This window comes from Hemiscyllium ocellatum, chromosome 32 (genome assembly GCF_020745735.1).
Source record: "Hemiscyllium ocellatum isolate sHemOce1 chromosome 32, sHemOce1.pat.X.cur, whole genome shotgun sequence".
NCBI classification, from domain to species: Eukaryota; Metazoa; Chordata; class Chondrichthyes; order Orectolobiformes; family Hemiscylliidae; genus Hemiscyllium; species Hemiscyllium ocellatum.
The window spans coordinates 34,453,780-34,473,917 of NC_083432.1; the positions used below are offsets into that span (position 1 = coordinate 34,453,780).

Here is a 20,138-nt window from a genome sequence, read left to right on the forward strand (position 1 = left end):
AATTAAACATTAAGATGGCAATACTTAGCACTAGGTGAAAGCATTACAATTTAATATATTTTTGCTCCTTTCTTCATTACCCTTCCCAAGTCATGAACAATTATCAGTTTTGAGTATTAATTATTAAAATCAAAATTGAGAGGGTGGGATGATGGCACAGTGGTTAGCACTGCTGCCTCACAGTACCAGGGTTCTGGGTTACATTCCAGTCTTTGGTGACCGTGTGTGTGGAGTTTACACATTCTTCCCGTGTCTGCCTGGGTTTCTGCTAGGTGCTCCGGTTTCCTCCCACAGTCCAAAGATGCACAGGTTAGGTGAGTCAGCCATGGTAAATTGCCCAGCAGTGTCCAGAGATATGCAGGCTAGGCGGGTTATTTATGGTAAATGTGAGGTTATGGAGAATCTGGGTGGCAATCTCTATGGAGGATCTGCACTGTAGGGATTCTATGCTTCTGATTCCCCTTATGCTTGATGCAAACATGAATAAAAAAGCAAAATGTAAAAGAACATTTAATGGAAAGAAAAAGTTATTCAGCCTAAAGTTCATCCCTCTGGTATCTTTTAAGAAAGCATCCAACTGGGATTTGGAATGCCACTAACGTGGTCCCATGGTGATGCCAGATGAAGTGTAGCAAGGATAGAATGGAGTTCAATTAAAATATCCCTGCAATCAAACAACTTCAATCAATGTTCACACAGAATAATTGTTATCTGGGATTTATTCCAAACAGCGACTGATACAAGAAGAATACGTCACAGCAAAGAATCACTAACAGGAGAGAACAAAAGGGAACAGACAAAAGATAAAAAAAGCTGTAAGACTGGTGGAATAAACACTGGTTTTTAAATCTGGGTTACAATACACAGATGGCAGAGTCCATGGAGAGGGCTAAATGACCTCTAATCTATGCCAGCTAATCCAACGCATGATACTGGTTTTGTTTATAGAATACAACAAATTACATGCACAGTACCTCAAATTCATAGTCCTTTGGATGGACATTGTGTTAGATTTTGGATATCTTTGGTTCATTCAGTTCAAGCACACCTGGCACAGAGGACAGAGCATCACACAAAGCCGCAAAGGCCAGTGTGAAGCCATATTGTGAAAATGCAGGGTCGAGCCAAATTATTCAAGTGAATTGTATGTTTAAAATTGTACTCAAAACTGAAGCAAAAAGCATCCAGTTTTTGGACAGCCAGATTTGAGGTACCCTATACCTTTGAAACATTTTAAAAATTACCTGTGAAATTGGAGTCACCACGAGCTGGTCAATACCCGTCTTTGAGTTATAGACTTTCTGCTTAACAAACCCAGGATCCACAACATAGTAGATGCCATCAATTGTCAGTGATGTTTCAGCAATGTTGGTAGCAATTACAACCTACATATTTTAAAAAAAAGTTAGTTGAAAAAGGTTTAGTCAAGCACATTGAATGAATACATTTGGGCCATCTTATGGCTCAATGGTAGTATCCCTATCCCCAGGCTGAGGGATCTGCCTCAGTCACAATCAAGTCCCACCTGCTCCATACGTGCATAATAACATCTATACATTGGTTAGTTAGAAAAAAAATTTAAAATTTGAACAAATGCATTTAAAAAGCCAGATAGATAGAGCCACACAATAATCTACTTTTTGTTCCATTCTAATCCCCCATTGTCACCATTTCTTGAAGGCTCCTAAATGGCAGGAAAGCCTCTCACAGCACTGTACGCTCAAAAGGTAAATACGCAGACACTGAATAGGCAGCAGAGGAGGATTAGCCAGAGATGGAGCTGGGGGTAATGACTGTTGATGGTATTATTGACAAGAGGATTTTAAGAAAAATTGCAAAAGCAGAAAGGGAAGTGGTAAGGAGGAGGGAATTAAGGGTTTAGCAGTTGTTGACAATATCAGGCACATATAGTGGAGTAAAGGGATGGGGTAAAAAGGTGCCCCAGCAAATGGCATGTGACAGAGACCAAGTCTTGAGATGAAGAAATGGACCAAAGTTCTAGTGATTCTGCTTGGTAGTAAACTGAATAAATGTTCGCTGAGTAATTGCACTCCTGAATAATGTAGACTAGGAAAACCCATTTCATACGTGCAGAGTTAGCTTTAGTCATTTGAAATGATGACAGGAGGAAAGCGTGGATTGGAAGTGAAAAAAATAGAAATAGCTGGAATTGGTCTGATTACTATTCACCCACTACTGGAAAGTCTGATGATCGTGGAAGATCTGGCTGTAAGGATCTAGTCTGTCAATGCTCACTGTTTAAACTCATTCAGCAACAGGCATAACGGAAAGATATTTGCTTGCTTTTGGTTAAACAAAACTAACAAATCAATACTTTAATAATTAGAGAAAACTCAAATGGGTGGTGGGAGTGAGGAAAGAGAGGATAAATGATGCAGAAGACAACTTCAACTCAGTGGTAGCATGCTTGTCTCAGATGGCTATGGATCCCAGCACCACAACCGAGACTTGAACACCTATCAAAGCTGGCACTTTAATAGTGCAGAACATCCTTAGTTCTCTCATGCAGGCAGTAACTGACCTTGTATGTCCAAAAATACTCACATGCTGAAATTTCTTGTCAAAGTTACTGGTTAGTGGTTAGGGTCTCTGATTTACATTCCTTTCTATTCCCCAACCCTTACTGGAGATATCGCTTGCTTTTACTTGTCTCCGATGCGGTGATAGTTCTAACAAACCTTTCCACAAACACTTTTTAAATCAGATGATGCATTGCTTTCAGTTATTTTGTAATTTATGCAGTAACAAATTACGGTCAGTACTATACTCGTTTACCAACAATGGTATGCTTGTTAGGAAGTCAGTAAATAAAGCGATGACTTAGAAAAACTTTAATTTGTATTTCTCTTGCTATCCTTAGAGTAGTTCAAAATGCTTAATGTCACTGCTTTAAAATAAGCAAAGTTAAAAATCATACAACACCAGGTTATGTCCCAAAAGGTTTATTTGGAAGTACAAGCTTTTGGAGTGCTGCTCCTGATGAATGGACTATAACCTGGTGTTGTGTGATTTTTAACTTTGTCCACCCCAGTCCAACACCGGCTCCTCCATATAATAATTTAAGCAGTTGTGGCAGTCATTTTATGCCCCACAAAGTGGTGTTCGATCAAATATTCTGTTTACATTGTGCGGCTTGAGAGATAAGCTTTGACTAGAACACTGGGAGGACTTAAATAGTTTGGCATTCAAGATATTATTTTACAAATGAAATGGTAAACCAAGGTTCCATTTAACTTCTCAGTGAGTGTACAAGATATCATAATTCCAAAGTGCAAGGGAATTTCAATCCCCATCCGACCCACAGCTCACTACACCCTCCTAGTCTCAGATTCTTTGGACAAAATAACAATGGGCAATTAATACCTGCGAGATTGTAACCCCTGCTTACTATATACTCAATCTTAAGTACATTAATAAATATCAAAGGAACGCTATTGACAAATAGCTACATGAGCCTTATATTATTAAAAATATTCAGTAGTCTGTTTAAATACAGCTATCAATAAAGTTAGGAAGGGATTTTTTTTTAAAGAGTAATGAATATTAGTTATATCAAGCAAAAAAACCTACTGAGGTTCCACATAGACAGGATTTCTTTACAGGAGAACACAAAGTGTTAAAGACAAAACAGTGGCCAATGAATTAGTGCATTTTTACTGAAGGAATTGACCACGACAAATTCAGATCACTTTGTTTTAGTTCTAGTTTAAAATAGATTGGTAATGCTACCAAAGGACATTAAATCAAACAAGATTTCCTGTCAGTAGAGTAGTGAGCCCGCAGTTTTACCTTTCTGCTACCAGGAGGGGCTGGATCAAAAATTCTGGTTTGCATCTCACTTGGCAAAGCAGAATACACAGGCAGAATAATCAATTCTGGCACATCTGGGCCCATGGATTTCATTCGTTCGTACAGAATCTCACACGCAGTATCGATTTCTTCCTGACCAGTTAGGAAAACCAGAATGTCACCTAAAATCAAAAAGAATTCTAAGTTTTAAAACTGCATTGACATTTTCATAGGTGCTGAAAGTCTAAATCTTGGAAGAAAAAAGAAACAAACCACAGGATAAAAGAATTAAGCTCCAATATTAAAAATATGAAGAAGTGAGACATTAAAAGGGAGGAATCAAAATTTCACACGTAAAAATTACTTGCAGTTTTGGGAATATTGTTTGGAAATAATAATCAAGACTAGTCACATTGTTAATAATTCTCTAATGTTTGAAAATAATTCCTACATTTATCTGGAGTGCTTCATAGGTACTTATACATCAAGTAAACCAATACCCCACCCTTCTATGTTTCTGAATGGTGCATCTCCCAGTGAGATACTGGCACAGCAACATTTTTGTACCAGAAGAGCAACTCAGACAGCAAATTCCTGATTCCTCTGCTTTATTGCAGACGTTGCTCTGAGTTGCAGTCTAAACTGCTCTATATAAAAACTGAGTGCCTGGTAGCATCACTGTTAATTTTACCATTAAATCTGAGCAAATATCAAGTGGTTTTGTCCTTGAGATTACAAATAAGTAAATTTAATCAAGGCATTTGCACTATGAAGCCTTTATTCAAAGTACCGGAAGATTAATGACAAGGCAGATCGGAAACACTTATTGAAGAAGAAATAAAATTCTCTTATGGGAACGAGAAGTCTAAAGTATGATAAGTCAGTCATTTGAGTACTGCAGTGAGAAATACCTGGTGGTTCTGTTAAATGAATCTGCATCACTGTAATTAAACTAGCATCCAGATAGTCAGTTTCAGGTTCTTTCGTATAAAGCACTTCCACTGGGTATGTTCGGCCAGGAATCGTGAAGATAGGTGCCTCATAAAAATACTGAGAGAATTTAACTGCATCCAGAGTAGCTGATGTTACAATCAATTTCATATCAGGACGTTTTTTAACAGTCTATAAAGAAAAAAGTAAGCATAATGAGTTAGGATAGTGAAAATCTTTCTACATGACACAAACTAAATAAATATATTTAACAGATAGCACAATTTATTACATTATACAGGGACAGGAGCCAATTCTGCTAATGATGAAAAAACATCAAACATTTATTTTTACAATACAAGTTAGAGTGACCCAATGTGTATTTTTTAGTAATACAAAGATGAATACATAGAATATGCTGAGCTATTAAATCCTTCTACATTAGAAATAGACAAGTGACTGAATTCAAAGCTGAAATCTAATCAAGGCTGGGAGGAGAATCATAAAATCAAACTTCATTCTCAGAATTTAGAATGTCATCTCAATCGCTTGATTAGATTAGTTAATAAGTCACTTCTGCTTGTCATTGTTCTATATGTCATACTCTTAATACTGTCCTTCGTATCCCGCATTCAGAGTAAAATAACATATGCTGACAAATAGATTCAACATGCAGACGGTTCAATTTGAGTTTTTTAATACACCATGCTCAACATTTTAGTGTGATTGCAACAGAGAAAAAAATTCAAAGAGAGCTTACCTTTTTCAGAAGTCCAAACAGAACATCAGTGTGGATAGTCCTCTCATGGGCCTCATCCAACATGATGATTGCATACGGAGACAGGTCAGGATCTATGAGGCACTCTCTGAGCAACATACCATCAGTCATATACTTTATCACAGTCTCTGGACTGGTGCAATCCTCAAATCGAATGGTGTAACCAACCTACAAAATGCAATGAAAAGAGTGAAAAAGATGGCTCTCTGACAATTCTAGTGTCCAACCTGCTACTATCACCATTAGCCCTTTCACAGAGTTTAAAGTCATAAAGTTAATAAAACACACCACATTCAAACACACAAACTGAAGAACAACACAGTAAAAGGTTGGGTTGTAAATGATTGTAAGGACAAAACTCTTTCAGCAACCTGACCTATGCAGTTAATGCAGCACACTGTTCGCAAACTCAACAATGTCACAATTTTATAGATTGTTTTGTGTTGGGAAGATGGCGAACTATTTGGGAAAATGTATGACAGTAGGTAATATTGTATTGTCAACTGAACTTCCTCATTTTGCTATAACTTTATAAAGTACTGTAGATAAATGGCACTGGACATAATAATTGCTCTGGGATGTTATCATAGGAGAGGCTTTTAATAGTTTAGTCTTTGTGAGCTGTGCACATCATCGACCAGCAGGGACTGTTGTTTTTATTACATTCACATGGATTTATACAAAGCTTAAGCTATAGATACTAAAACAGTCTCATTCATAACTTATCATCCAATGACTTAACAATGCTCATGAACTGAGACATCCCCAATTTCCAGGCCATTCAAGTTCAAACCTGGAGAGACCAGTTATTGAGAAAAAAGACAATTTATTTGGGTATCATGGGCTGGGTTTTCCAGAGCACACTCCAGTTATTGTGAGAAGATTTCAGAAGTGAATTTGAATTTCATTCAAGAAAAAAGCAATAAAGTCCATGATTGGATAGACTGCACATAGCTTCCAGAGGTAAAATAAAGTTTTGTGGCTCGGTGAGGCAACCACATCCGAGCCAGAACCTCTGACTTCAGAACCTATTACAGGTCTTGTAGGCCATGGAGGAGCTATCGATGGAATAGTTCAACAGGTCAATAATCAGTTTACTAATCCTTCCACACTTCCTCATTATTCCCCAAAAGGGAACAACTGGAAAGTTATGACACATTGGTTATTAACAGATTTTTCTCAAAACATTAATAAGTCTTGAATAAATAGCATCATACAGATCTTAAATATAAATTAAGTGCTGTTACTTAACCTTGCAAAATAAATGTCAGCATGAACAGTACTATGTGAAAACTTTTAAAATGGCTCAAAACTGTGCACACTAGCATTAATACAAAAAGAATGTACATGAATAGTATTTCACCACTAAATTTACATTCATTTTCAGCAACTCACTGTTGAAACAGCATCAAGAGGAGAACAATGAGTCAATTATCAAAACATTTCTACTATGTAAAATTACAATAGGGTAGGCAGCATTCGAGCTTACCTCTTGACCTAAACAGCATCCATACTCTTCTGACACTCTCTTAGCAACTGACATTGCAGCTACACGTCTTGGTTGCGTGCACCCAATTTTTCCCCGGGTTGTATACCCAGCTTCAGCCAAGTATTGGGTGATTTGTGTAGTTTTACCAGAACCAGTTTCCCCAATGACAATCAGGACTTGGTTGTCATGGACAGCCTAAAGACAGGAAATCATTTCATTACTGAAAAATAATTTTCAAAATGGAAGGAACTTGCTGGTTTTGTTCAACTTGATTTCATTTTTGAAAAACATTCAGTAGAACCAAAACAAATAATCTTTAAAAAAAAGTGGAACATTGCAAGAAGTTGGGTTGCGTAATACACCCGTAGGCAATTTATTTGGTATATAACCCCGGTTCATTACTGGGTAAGTACATCTGAAATAGACAATGTTCCCTTAAAATGAGAATACTGACTTCAAAGAGAAAGTTACTATCTACTGCACTAATAGTCTATGGTATCTGCTGCAAAGATTGAAGCAGTTCCAATGAAAGGTCATTGGCCTGAAATGTTCATTATGTTTATTTCTGTCTGACCTGCTAAGTACTTTCAGTTATTTCTGCTTTTATCATAAGAACTTAATCCAATAGTTTTAAAATCGTATCAGAAACTAGTATACTTATCACCACCCTCTACCTCCAAGTCATACTAAATATGTAACTGATTGATACATCTTGATGTAGAAGTATTCTTAAAACATCTCAAAATAAAAGTGACTCAACAATCGAAGTGGTGCCCTTTTCTTTCAAATATTTAAATCAAGTTTCCCTTTGGTCAACAATAAGAAAATCAAGATCTTTTAAACTTAGATTCCAAGATATTAAGTTTATAAAACACAAAGAATTTGAATAGTTCAGGAGTTCTACTTCACAACTGAAACATTGTCAGAAGAGAAGTTTTGCAGGTGTTTCTTAATGAAAACGTCAAATTCCACAATAAATTTGATCCATTTCTTCATAAGATACTTTCTGATCGAAGCCCCAATACTCTGTGTCATATTTGAACAAAGGAATATTAACTAGTGTCGAAACTGAACATTTCCAACTTGTTATCAACATCAAGTACTAAATATGTCAAAAGCCATTATCCTAGTAACATTAGCTACTGTGGCTCAAATCAAAAAGCACTATCACATTAATGCTGCTTTATCCTGTGCCTTAAGCTCATACTGTTACATACACAGAAGTAGCACTCTAGGACTGTTGCAGGCTGTGGGTGTCTACACATACTATGTACCAGAGGCTGCTTGTCCCTCTATGTATTATCATGCTTCAACTCCTTAATTTTCATCTGTGCATAGTCAGTTATCAATTACAGCTATCAAATATAATGGCTACAATCTCCTTCTTCACAAGCTCATTCTAGTGTCTTCTCTCTTTCTGATGTCACTTTCATCTGATCATTACATCATTATAATTTACATGATCTCAATATTCCACAAATGCCACAAGACAGTGAATACAATGTTCTGGGCTGCCAGCTCCTACAACGTACTGATATAATTTAAAGTAGCTTTATGTCAGTACAGACTCAATGGGCTGAAGGGCCTCTCTTGTACTGTAATTCTATAATTAACATAAGGCAACAAGATAATACCAATTACAAGCTCATTACCAGGATAATTCACATAGCACTCCCTCGGATCAGGAGATGATATTTACACTCACAGTTGTGCCTAACAGCAGGATGCGTAGATTATTAGCAACAGGATATTGCTTGTACACTCAAACAAGCATCTGCACCCAGACTGTATTTAAATACTTCAAAAACAAGGAGTGAGATAGAAAAAGAAAAACACAGACAGAGCAACTGTTAAAATAGACTGAGTTGACAAAATCAACTTGATCTAACTCAAATATACTGATATGTCTGCCTTCAACTGTCAATATCTAGCTGTCATATCATTTCAACTCTGCTAGAGATTACTATCTTTTAAACAAAAGGTGATATATATTTTAATGGATTTAATAGACAGTACTGCTTACCTGTTAATCAAAGCTAAACATGATGCAAGGTACAGAGGAGATATGACATTACATGATAATCACAGTCTGCTATAATAGCTGCTGTGGAATGGCTTATATAGAGAATTTTCTAGGTAATGCCTGTAATCAATTATAAACATTACAAAATATCACGAAATGGAAAAATAAATCTTCAGACGATCAAAAAGTTTAGTACATTGATGTATTAATTTAATGCAATTTCTCATACCTGTACCAGCTGCTCTTTAAGTCTATAGATGGGCAGGCTCTCTCTCTGCTCAAGAATAGACATTTGGGTTTTACGACCATAAGATGCCTTGTTTCCACCAAACGCATGCTTCTTCCACTCGGGTATGTCTTGGGGCATCATTCCTATTCCCCTCATGTTTGCTGCAATCTGTCGGCCATCAACTAGAAAAGAAAGCCACATGGTTTTGGACTGCATCTTTTTGGTGCTTTCTGCAATTGATGCAATAAACATGAAAATTTATTACTCTCGGTAATACTTGATTTGAAGTTGGGGGGGGGGGGAGCTAAAAGATAATTGTGACAATTCTGTTTACATAACAGAACAGAATTCAGACTAATGAGCTGGAACTCACCTCAGTTTGAGGGCTTTAGTGGTCTAATGTGTAAATAGCACAGCTTGTTCCTACTTGGGCCACTACACAAAACTGCCATTAGTTAGAGAAAACTGATCACCTTATTTGAAAATAAAGTCACTGATGTGAAAAGCATGGCTTTTAGGTAACGGCAAAGGATGATCAGATCTTAAACACATTATTAGGATCAAGCAGAGCTTTGCTGTGTCTCTCACTGCCACATCAGATCATGTTTAAGGTTGACTGGATGCCAAAACAGAAAAAGCACTGAAAAGCAAGACGTTCACAGAAAAAAAAAGTGAAAGCAAGAAAAAAAATACTTTTAATAATTCATATAATTATCAACTTTAAATCAGAAAGGCATTAAAATATTACATTACCAGTTGCTGAAAAACACAATCAGCAGAAACAAACTATTTATAATCAATACCTTTCCTTTTCCATCCTCAGCACAAAGAAAATACTTTATGCCATTAACATACCATCAGGTAGTGGATCAACCCAGTGTTTATTGAGTCCCATCGGGATCGAGTCCATTTCTGCCTCCCGCTGTGCTTGCTTCATCTCCCGCCTTTCTTTAGCCAAGGCGCTTTGCATCATGGCAGCCTGAGATAGTGAGCCATCAGGATTCTAAAATCAAGCATAAACCAATATACTAAAAGTTTGAGAGAATGTTTTGAAAGCACAAAAGCAAATAATTAGGTTACAAAACATTTTTATAGAATCGTAGAATTCCTACATTGTGGAAACAGGCCCTTCGGCCCAAAAAGTCCATAGTGACCCTCTGAAGAGTAACCCACCCAGAACATGTCCCCTACCCGATTACTCTACATTTACTCTGACGAATGCATCTAACTAACACATCCCTGAATACTATGGACAATTTAGTCAATTCACCTAACCTGCACATCTTTGGACTGTGGGAGTAAACCGGAGCACTCAGAGGAAACCCACACAGACACAGGGAGAATGTGCAAACACCACGCAGAGGCTGGAGTTGAAACCGGGTCCCCAGTGCTGTGAGGCAGTAATGCTAACCACTGAGCCACCATGCCACCCCCTTTAAAATCTTTTAAAAGGTTATAATTAGAACAATAGCTAAGCCAGCATCTGTGTTTCAGGAAGCAGCAATGGTCTCAACTCTCTGACTATCTCACTACATTTTGTTATAAAATAATCATTTGGTAGACCAATCAAAGTCAATCTGCCTGGTTTAACATTTAACTATTGCTTTCTTGTTTCAACTTTAAAATTGGCAGTTAACTGTCAATCAGCATTAACAAGTGCAATCTCCATCACTACACTTCTACCAATCACAATCCATTTGCCAAACAATCAGTCATCCACATATCTGACCCAGAGTTTGGGTTGAATTTGCGGTAAGACTGTTTGTTCTAATCTTTGTATTACCGCTTCTGCTATGAGTCCAGAGATGGGTGAGCCCTGGGTCAGATATGTGGATGACACCTTTGTAATCATTAAAAACACAGAAACAGAGAACACACACACTGGATCATCAACACTACACTCAGAGGAATCCAACTCACTAGAGAGGAAGAAAAGGACAACCAACTCCCATTCCTAGACGTGATGGTACAGAGAACACCTAACGGAGAATTCACCACAAAGGTATATAGGAAAGCCACACACACAGACCAAGTCCTGAACTACGAAAGCAACCACCCCAACACACACAAAAGAAGTTGCATCAAGACACTGTTCAAAATGGCCACAACACACTGCAGTACACCAGAACTGCTAAAAGAGGAAAAAGAATACCTATACAATGTATTCGCCAAAAATGGATACCCGCGCAATTTCATCAACAGATGCCTAAGGGAAAGACAACGGAACGAAGACATGCCGCAACCCAAAGGACTAGCCACACTACCATACATCAGGAGCATTTCCAAACTGACAGCCAGACTACTGTGACTACTAGGACTCATAACAGCACAGAAACCAACAGCCACTCTCAGACAACAACTCACCAGAACGAAGGACCCAATATCCAGCATGAGCAAAACCAATGTAGTGTACAAAATCCCATGCAAGGACTGCACAAAACACTACATAGGACAAACAGGGAGACAGCTAACGATCCGCATCCATGAACACCAACTAGCCACGAAACGACACGACCAGCTATCCTTAGTAGCCACACACGCAGATGACAAGCAACATGAATTCGACTGGGACAACACTACTATTATAGGACAAGCCAAACAGAGAACAGCCAGGGAATTCCTAAAGGCATGGCACTCATCCACAGATTCAATCAATAAGCACATCGGCCTGGACCCAATATACCGACCACTGTAATGGAGAGCTCGAACTGACAACCAGAAGCGGCAGATTCAAACCACTACAAATGGCGGAGGAAAGATCACAGAAGTGCTTTACATGAGGCTCCCAAGCACTGAGGATGTCACCTAGATAGTGGACGAAACGTCTGCAACACAAATTCCCAGCTCGGCGAACAGATCCATTACACATTTCACGACAAGCAAACAAGATATTGCCTTTAGCAAATAATCACAATGAGTAATGTATGAAGATAAACTATGGATTAATTTTTAATTTTGTAAATTAACATTCCCATTAAAAGTAAGTAGCAAACACACCTCAAGGAGAATGCAAATACAAAGTATAACTAACAAATTCAGCAGAGAAAGAAGCCAAAGCAGCAGGCATTCTGGATTCATTAACTGCTTCCCATACCTTTACTATTTTAACAGGACTCATGTCCATGCTCTGTTTTGTATGTCCCCTGAGGAACGGAGGCTCTTCTTCCACTAGCTCGATTTCAAGGTCCTCATCTGCAGGATAATTGACAAAATCAATCAGCAGTTATAAATCTATGTAAAATATTACCAAATTTTCCACATTTGATTTTTTGCTGCTAAACTTTATATATTCTCTGTCCTGAAACAATCCACAATAGTACAACATATAAAAAAATGCCAGAAGTTTTTTCTCTAATTCGACAAGTGCTTAGTCTCTGGATAGCACAGATAGAGAAGATGGTTCATTTGTAGCTTTCAAAGTGGAATTGGTAAGTTTCTGAAGAGGAAAACAAATGCAAGCTATGGAGAAAAGACCGGAGCACGGGACTGAGTTGGCCTTATGTAAGAATTACCTCTATATGAAACAGTAAAACCACAGCTTTCTTCCTACAAAGTCAATGTAACACCTTATTGACATTGGAATCAAGCATGTGAATCACTTTCTCCTTTCATATGTTTCATCATCTACTTTTACATGGTACAATGGAGATGTGTGACAACCCAACAAACTATTCTATAAGAGTCAAATGGATCTGTTTTGGCATATTTTAATGTAATACAGACAGCTTTAAGCATATTGAAGTGTACAGTACCATTGAACAACTTAAAAATGATTTTTTTTCTCCAAAGAACTTAAAGTAAAGCAAAAAACCATTTATGGCAGTTTTCACACTAACGAAAGATCACAATCAACAGATACTTATCTTAAAGATGCTAAAACATCCCAAGACTATTCACAGAAAAATTATCAAATAAAATCTGACACAGAGCATCAGGAGATATCAGTAAGGTTGAATATAGGAATAGGTTTATTTGAAACATTTTAAAGGAGAGAGATAAAGAGAAAGAAAGGATCAGCCAAGAATTCCAGAGCTTAGGGGCTGGCAGCCTTAGATATAGGCTGGAGTGTGGTGCTGGAAAAGCACAGTAGGTCAGGCAACCACCAGTGGAGAAACAGTATATACGTTAGCACAAAGTAAGCAAATACACAAACGTGATTTAGATGTCAGCATTTTTTTTCATGAAAGGTGTTATTATAAACACAAAAGGCAAGAGATGGGCCATACCTTCTTCATCATCAACTTTTGGAAGGATGCCTGTTTCTTCATCAAAGTCAGGATACTCCTCTTTTGAGATAACATTTGCTGCAATCATCTGAAATTTTAATCATGCGTACATAAAACAGGTAATTCTGATTTCTTTTTAAATGTTCTTAAAATATAACCAACTAATTTAATCCTAATGCATGCAATGAATCAGTGCCACCTAGTGGCAGAAAGAAATCACTACTACAGGAATTTCACTTTTGTTAACTCTCACATAATCTTTGAAATACCATCCAAGTACTAGGTTTGGAAAATTATATTAATAAATCTTCAGCTCACATTATGCTTAACACTGACAGTTGAGAGACAGAATAAAGAACATTGGAGATATGGGAGACAAACAAAATATACAAATCAGGCAGCAACCGAGCAGTGATAGGATAGAACAGCGCTTCTGAAACACTTCAATCTGGAACAGCAACTGACATGTTTGTGCTATGCTACATTTTCAGTTTATACTTTGATCTGTTATTCTGCATAAACTGCCCCCACACCTGTTTGATCTCCCACTTCTCAGGATCAGAGATTTTTGTGAGACGTTTGCGTTCAAGCACATCATCTTCAATCTCAGGGGTGTTCACCAGTGACAGATTACTTGGTCTGTCAGGATTCCTCATGGTAGTTTCCTCGTTAGTTTCCCCACCAACATTGCGCCGCCGGTTTGGGTTTAGATCCTCTCCAGTGTCTTGATCTACATCCTAATGAGAAAGAACCAGAGGAGGACCATTTTAATTCGGAGCTTACCACACGGTAACTGACTCCAAGCTTAGAACACAAAGCTTTACTACATCTTTCAGTCTGAGACATTTACCCAATTTGGATCACAAGGTTTAAATTTCACTTTTAACAACTGCATAGGAATATGCAAACCAGGAGCACAAGGAGCCACATTCCCATCTACCCCATAACTTTTGATCCCATCTTACAAAAATCTACCTACGCTATCTGAAAAATGACACTGCCTCCACTGTGTTTTAAGGAACAAAGTTCCAATGTCACAAAACCCTCAGGGAAAAAAAAAATCTTGGTCTTGAAAGGGTGACCCCTATTTTTGAATCATTGCCCTCTAGTTCTGGACTCATCCAGAAGACTAAACATCCTTTCTACATCCATCTTGTCAAGACTAGTCAGGATCTTACACATTTCAATCAAGTCACCCTCACTCTAAGCTCCAGCTGAATCAAGCCAAGGCTGCCCGACCTAGCCTCATGTGAGGCTCCCACTTGTTTCAGGATTACCACTATCATCCTGGTGCCAAAGAAAAATCAAGCAATGTGCCTTAATGACTATGCCCAGTGACTCTGACATCCTTCAATATGAAGTACCTTGATAAGTTTGTAACAACACACAATAAGTATGACCTTCGCAGACCATTAAGATAGCCAAGGACCAATACCGATCCAAACTAGAGACCCAGACAGACACCCGGCAACTATGACAAGGACTGAATGACATCACAGGTTCTAAACAGAGACAGTGCAAGATAGTAGACGATTACATATCCCTCCCTGATCGTCTCAGCGTCTGCTATGCTCATTTTGAGCAGACTTTCGGAGGAGAGGTAACACCTTTTCCGACAAGTCCTGACAGACCTATCCCAACAGTTGCTGCATCAGAGGTCAGATCAGTTTTCCTTCGTGTGAATACAAGGAAAGCAATAGGACCAGACAGAATACCAAGTCGTGCACTCAGAACACGTGCAGATCAACTGGCAGAGGTCTTCCTGAATATCTTCAACTTCTACTTGCACCAAGGCCACTGTCCCTGCCTGTTTCAAAAGGGCTAACATCATCCCTGTGCCTAAGAAGGATCATGCAGCATGTCTCAATGACTACCGCCCAGTAGCACTAACTTCAGTGGTCATGAAGTGCTTTGAAAGGCTGGTCATGGCATGAATCAACTCCAGCGTCCCCACTACTCTTGACCTACTCCAATTTGCCTATCGGACCAATAGATCCACGTCAGATGCTATATCACGTACCCTTCACTCCTCCCTAGAATATCTTAACACTAAGAACAGCTACATTAGAATCCTACTCATTGACTACAGTTCAGCCTTCAACACTATTATCCCCTTGAGACGGATTACTAAACTTAGTGATCTCGGATGAAGCCCCACTCTCTGCAACTGGATCCTCAGTTTCCTGACCCACAGGCCACGATCAGTGAAGACTGGGGACAATATTTCATCCTCACTAACACTCAACACTGGAGCCCCACGGGGATACATACTCAGCCCTCTACTGTACTCACTCTACACCCATGACTGCGTCATCAAATACCAGACTAATGCCATTTACAAGTTCACTGATGACACACCACCATAGTCAGTCAGTCAAATCTCTGATGGCGATGAAACAGACTACAGATGGGAGGTGGAAGACCTAGAAAAATAGTGCACTGAGAACAACCTAGCTCTCAATGCCAGCAAAACCAAGGAACCCATTATTGACTTTCGGCGCGATGTTCCTCATGCCCCCCCTACACATTAACAGCAGAGGTGGAACGAGGGGAGAGTGTCAAGCTCTTGGGAGTGGTCATCCACAACAAGCTTTCTTGGACTTTTCATGTGGACGCACTGGTTACAAAGGCCCAATAATGTCTCTTCTTCCTCAGGCAGCTGAGGAAATTTGGCATGACGGTGAATACCCTTTCCAATTTTTATAGGTGTGCCATCGAGAGCATTCTGTCTGGATGTATCAATACCTCGTATGGCAACTTACCAATCAAATCGGAGACAGTTACAGAGAGTGGTGAACTCGGCCCGGACAATCACAAAGGCCAACCTCCCATATATAGAATCCACCTACCAGGCCCGCTGTCAAGGAAAGGCTGCCAGCATTCTTAAAGATCCATCCCACCCTGGCAATATTTTTCTACAACCACTACCATTGAGGAGAAGGGACAGAAGCCTGAACACATGCACCGGCCAGTTTCGCAATGGTTTCTACCCTACTGTTGGTAGAATACAGAATACAAACTCTTAACATTTGCCTGTAACTCTTCTTTTGTTTTCGCCACTGTTTACCTATTATTTACTATCTATGCTACTTAACTCTGTGATCTGCCTGTATTGCTGACAAGACAAAGCTTTTCACTGTGCCTCGGTACATGTGACAACAAATTCAATTCCAGCCTCCCGGTTTGCTTTGATGCACTACAACTTGCCTACTGTCACAATATTTCCAATGCAAACGCCGTTTCTCTGGCCCAACACTCATCTCTGGGACATCTGAATAACAAGGACACCTATGTTAGACTGCTACTTATTGACTTTAATTCCATCTTCAACATCATAATTCTACTCAAACTCATCTCCAAACTCTAAGACCCAGGACTCTTCCTTCCCCTCTTCAACTGGTAATTCAGTTCATCCACAATGACTCTTACCAATTTCTATAGATGCACCATAGAAAGCATCTTACCTGGATGCATCACAGCTTGGTACGGCAACTACTCTGCCCAAGACCAAATAAAATTATAAAAAGTTGTGAACATAGCTCAGTCCAGCACGAAAACCAGCCTTCCTTCTGTTGACTGTGTGCACTTCCTGGTGCCTCAGGAAAGCAGCCACCATAATCAAAGGCCCCTCCCAACGGGCAAAAGATACAAAAGAAAACACGTACTAACGGATTTAAAGAACATCTTCTTCCCTGCAGTTATCAGATTTTTGAACAGACCTCGGATTAGAATTGATCTTTCTCTGCACCTTCTCTGAAACCGTAACAGTATATTCTGCATTCTGTTCTATTACCCTGATGTACTTATGCAAGGTGCGATTTGTCTGGTTAGCATGCAAAACAATGCTTTTCACTGTATCTCAGTACATGTGACAATAATATATCAAATCAAATCGTACGAAAACCTGCTCATTCCAGTATCAACTGCAATCCAAAATTAAATACAAGTTCACACTATGTATAATTACCTTCATGCTCAAGCTCGTTTTGGATCCAGTAAACGATAGCACCTTGATCTTAACTCTTTGACCTTTGCTAACAACATCAGCAACATTGGCTACACGTCCCTCTCGCCTGAGCTCAGAGATGTGTACCAAACCCTCCCATCGTTTTCTGTGAAAGAGAGGCATGAAAAGAAAAAGCATTGGTAAATGGACTGTGAAGACATACACACACACAATTCCATTTATGCATGAATGAAGCATTTTGAAATAGAAATGGAAAATCTATGTTAAATCTTTTTTAAGTCAGTTACGTTTAAACGATTTCGGAGACACACCTGGGAAATGGTTGATATCTGAAACATCCAAGAAAAACACAACAGAGATAAAAAAATCAATAAGTAGGTTTTTGCTTTGCAGTTAAATATTTACATAAGACTTAACTCATATTTAGAGACTATATTTATATATGTCAGCTCTATTGAAAGATTCTGTAAAATTCTAAAATCTAGTTTCAAGACACCATTCCCTGGGAATGATTACGATCTCTGTTTTAATAAAGGACAAGGAAGAAGGACAGCACTTTCACAAATCTGGGCTGTACCTCTGGCTTCCTGTAGCAAGTGTCTGCTACAGACCACTCCCCCAAACTATGACTAAAATATTGTCATCACTCAAACGTCTAAGCAAATTGCCCAGTCACAATGTAATGACATTCATTCTAAAACCATGCTGATTTAGAACTGGAGTAATCAAACACTTTTGAAACAAAGTTGACTTTACAGAGACTATTTCTATGATCTTATTAATTTTCTATCATATCTACGTAATCCCAACTGAAAGTGCTTGCAAAACCCAGAAGATTTGGCAGGCTCTGTGGAGACAGAAACATAGAGTTAACGTTTCAAGAGCAATGTTTCTCTTACGCTCTTTAGAAAAAATTATATTAGTCACAAGTACTAACATGGTTTTTCTCTTCACAGATGCTGCCAGACCTGCTGAGTTTCTCCAGTCTTTTGTTGCAGATCTCCACCATCCCTAATTCTTTACATTCACCCATTTAATCTGAACTGTTTTTGCACTTATTAAATAACAAAATTATTTATGACCTAAGTGGACTTTCAGATAGGGGCATCTTGATTTTGAAATGCAAAATTAAGCTTTTAAACTTTTTCAGCACAACCATTATCTCCAAAGCTCCAGCAGAATATTTGATACATCAATTGTACATTACATCAGGTAGGAAAAACATGCCACCAGATACCAAGTGACTTGTACAAGTTAGGTACAAAAAACTTAGAACTAAAGCACTTAGGATTTGGAAAATTTGCTCAAATGCAGGCAGTGAGAAAAGCAAGTCTGAGAACTGGCTTAATAACACAATGCTATTTTTTTAAGTTTATTCATTAATGCATTTCTGAATCTGTGGATTTATTCAGATTACCCCATTATTTCCTACATTGTGCAGTTTTTTCTTTGTGCTGTACTGTACCTTAAACCTTCCAGCTGTACAAAGCATCCAAACTGCATAATACTGGTGACCTTGCCATTGTAGATCTCGCCCACAGATGGTTCCTCTGGTGGAGGCCTGTCTACGTGTCTTTCTTTTCTCTTCTCACAGTTCTTCTCATTTGCTCTGACTCGATCTTTGTGGTCCCTGTTAGGGCTAAGGCTCCTGCTTCTGGATCGTCTGCTGGATTTACTTTTGTTTCGATCTCTGGAGTGTGATCTGGACCTTGACCTGCGATGTCGTTTCCGGTCTCGGTCTCGGTCTCGGTCTCTGCTGCGACTACGACTCCTTCTCTTCCTTTTCCCCTTTTCGTTAGAGCTTTAGGGGAAAAAAAATGAATAATTTGCTTTTATAAATGCCATGGATCAAATAAATCATCATAATGTTAACATGACACCTCACTGTCACGAAAGATACAGGGGAGACACATCTGAAAAAAATATGAACACTCTCCACTTTCAGTATCCTGAAAGATTGCAGCTGATTTGTGTTCATTACCTGCAACTACAAACCAGTTAGTTTAATCTCAGTGATAAAAAAGGCTTTTAGAAATGACAATACAGGACAAAATTAATTGTCAATTCGACAAATGCAGGTTAATTAAGAAAAACCAGCATGGAATAGTTAAAGGCAAATCAAGTATATGTCATTCTGCTGTAACGCGCATTTTGTTAATGCGAATTTGCTGCAACGTGATTCACAAATTGGGGAGATTGTTTCTAAATCGCGAACCTTTAAAGCATGTACTAGTTATAATGTGATTCTGGTTCCATTAGTTTAAATGCTGCTATTACACGATTTTCTTAGATTCTCTTTACAAGAGAATGGAACTACCGCATTACAGCAGAACCAGCTGTATAACTAATTTGCTGCAAAAATACTGCAATGTGACAGAGCATTGATAAGGCACACCATTGACTTTCAAAAGATATCTGATATAGTGCTGCACAACAGACTAAAATGACAGCAGGTATGAGACCAACAGAAAAGGAAAGAGATCTGTGTAGGTTACTAGACTGGTCATTAACACCACTGATTCAGTATTCACAGGTGATTAAATAAATATAATGTTAGGATGTAGAACTAACGATGAAGCACAATTGAAAGGAAATATGTCAAAATAATATCTGACCCTAGTGAGATGACTTGGAGTACTCTGGTAAAAGATCATTAACCTGAAACATTAATTCGGCTTCTCTCTCC

The 20,138-nt window shown here is 38.6% G+C and overlaps 1 protein-coding gene across 1 annotated transcript in view; it reads right to left on the bottom strand.

The window, feature by feature from the left end:
* Nucleotides 1-20,138, bottom strand: part of dhx8 (DEAH (Asp-Glu-Ala-His) box polypeptide 8) — a 49,663-nt gene that overhangs the window by 17,925 nt on the left and 11,600 nt on the right. Inside the window, exons 6-17 of the mRNA XM_060849098.1 lie at nucleotides 18,918-19,253; nucleotides 17,453-17,597; nucleotides 14,019-14,222; nucleotides 13,486-13,573; nucleotides 12,354-12,451; nucleotides 10,115-10,262; nucleotides 9,260-9,441; nucleotides 7,008-7,202; nucleotides 5,501-5,686; nucleotides 4,722-4,932; nucleotides 3,811-3,992; nucleotides 1,245-1,385 (exon numbers count right to left, since the gene is read on the bottom strand). Of these exons, the coding sequence (XP_060705081.1) occupies nucleotides 1,245-1,385; nucleotides 3,811-3,992; nucleotides 4,722-4,932; nucleotides 5,501-5,686; nucleotides 7,008-7,202; nucleotides 9,260-9,441; nucleotides 10,115-10,262; nucleotides 12,354-12,451; nucleotides 13,486-13,573; nucleotides 14,019-14,222; nucleotides 17,453-17,597; nucleotides 18,918-19,253 (2,116 nt within the window). The remainder of the gene's footprint in view (nucleotides 1-1,244; nucleotides 1,386-3,810; nucleotides 3,993-4,721; nucleotides 4,933-5,500; nucleotides 5,687-7,007; nucleotides 7,203-9,259; nucleotides 9,442-10,114; nucleotides 10,263-12,353; nucleotides 12,452-13,485; nucleotides 13,574-14,018; nucleotides 14,223-17,452; nucleotides 17,598-18,917; nucleotides 19,254-20,138) is intronic.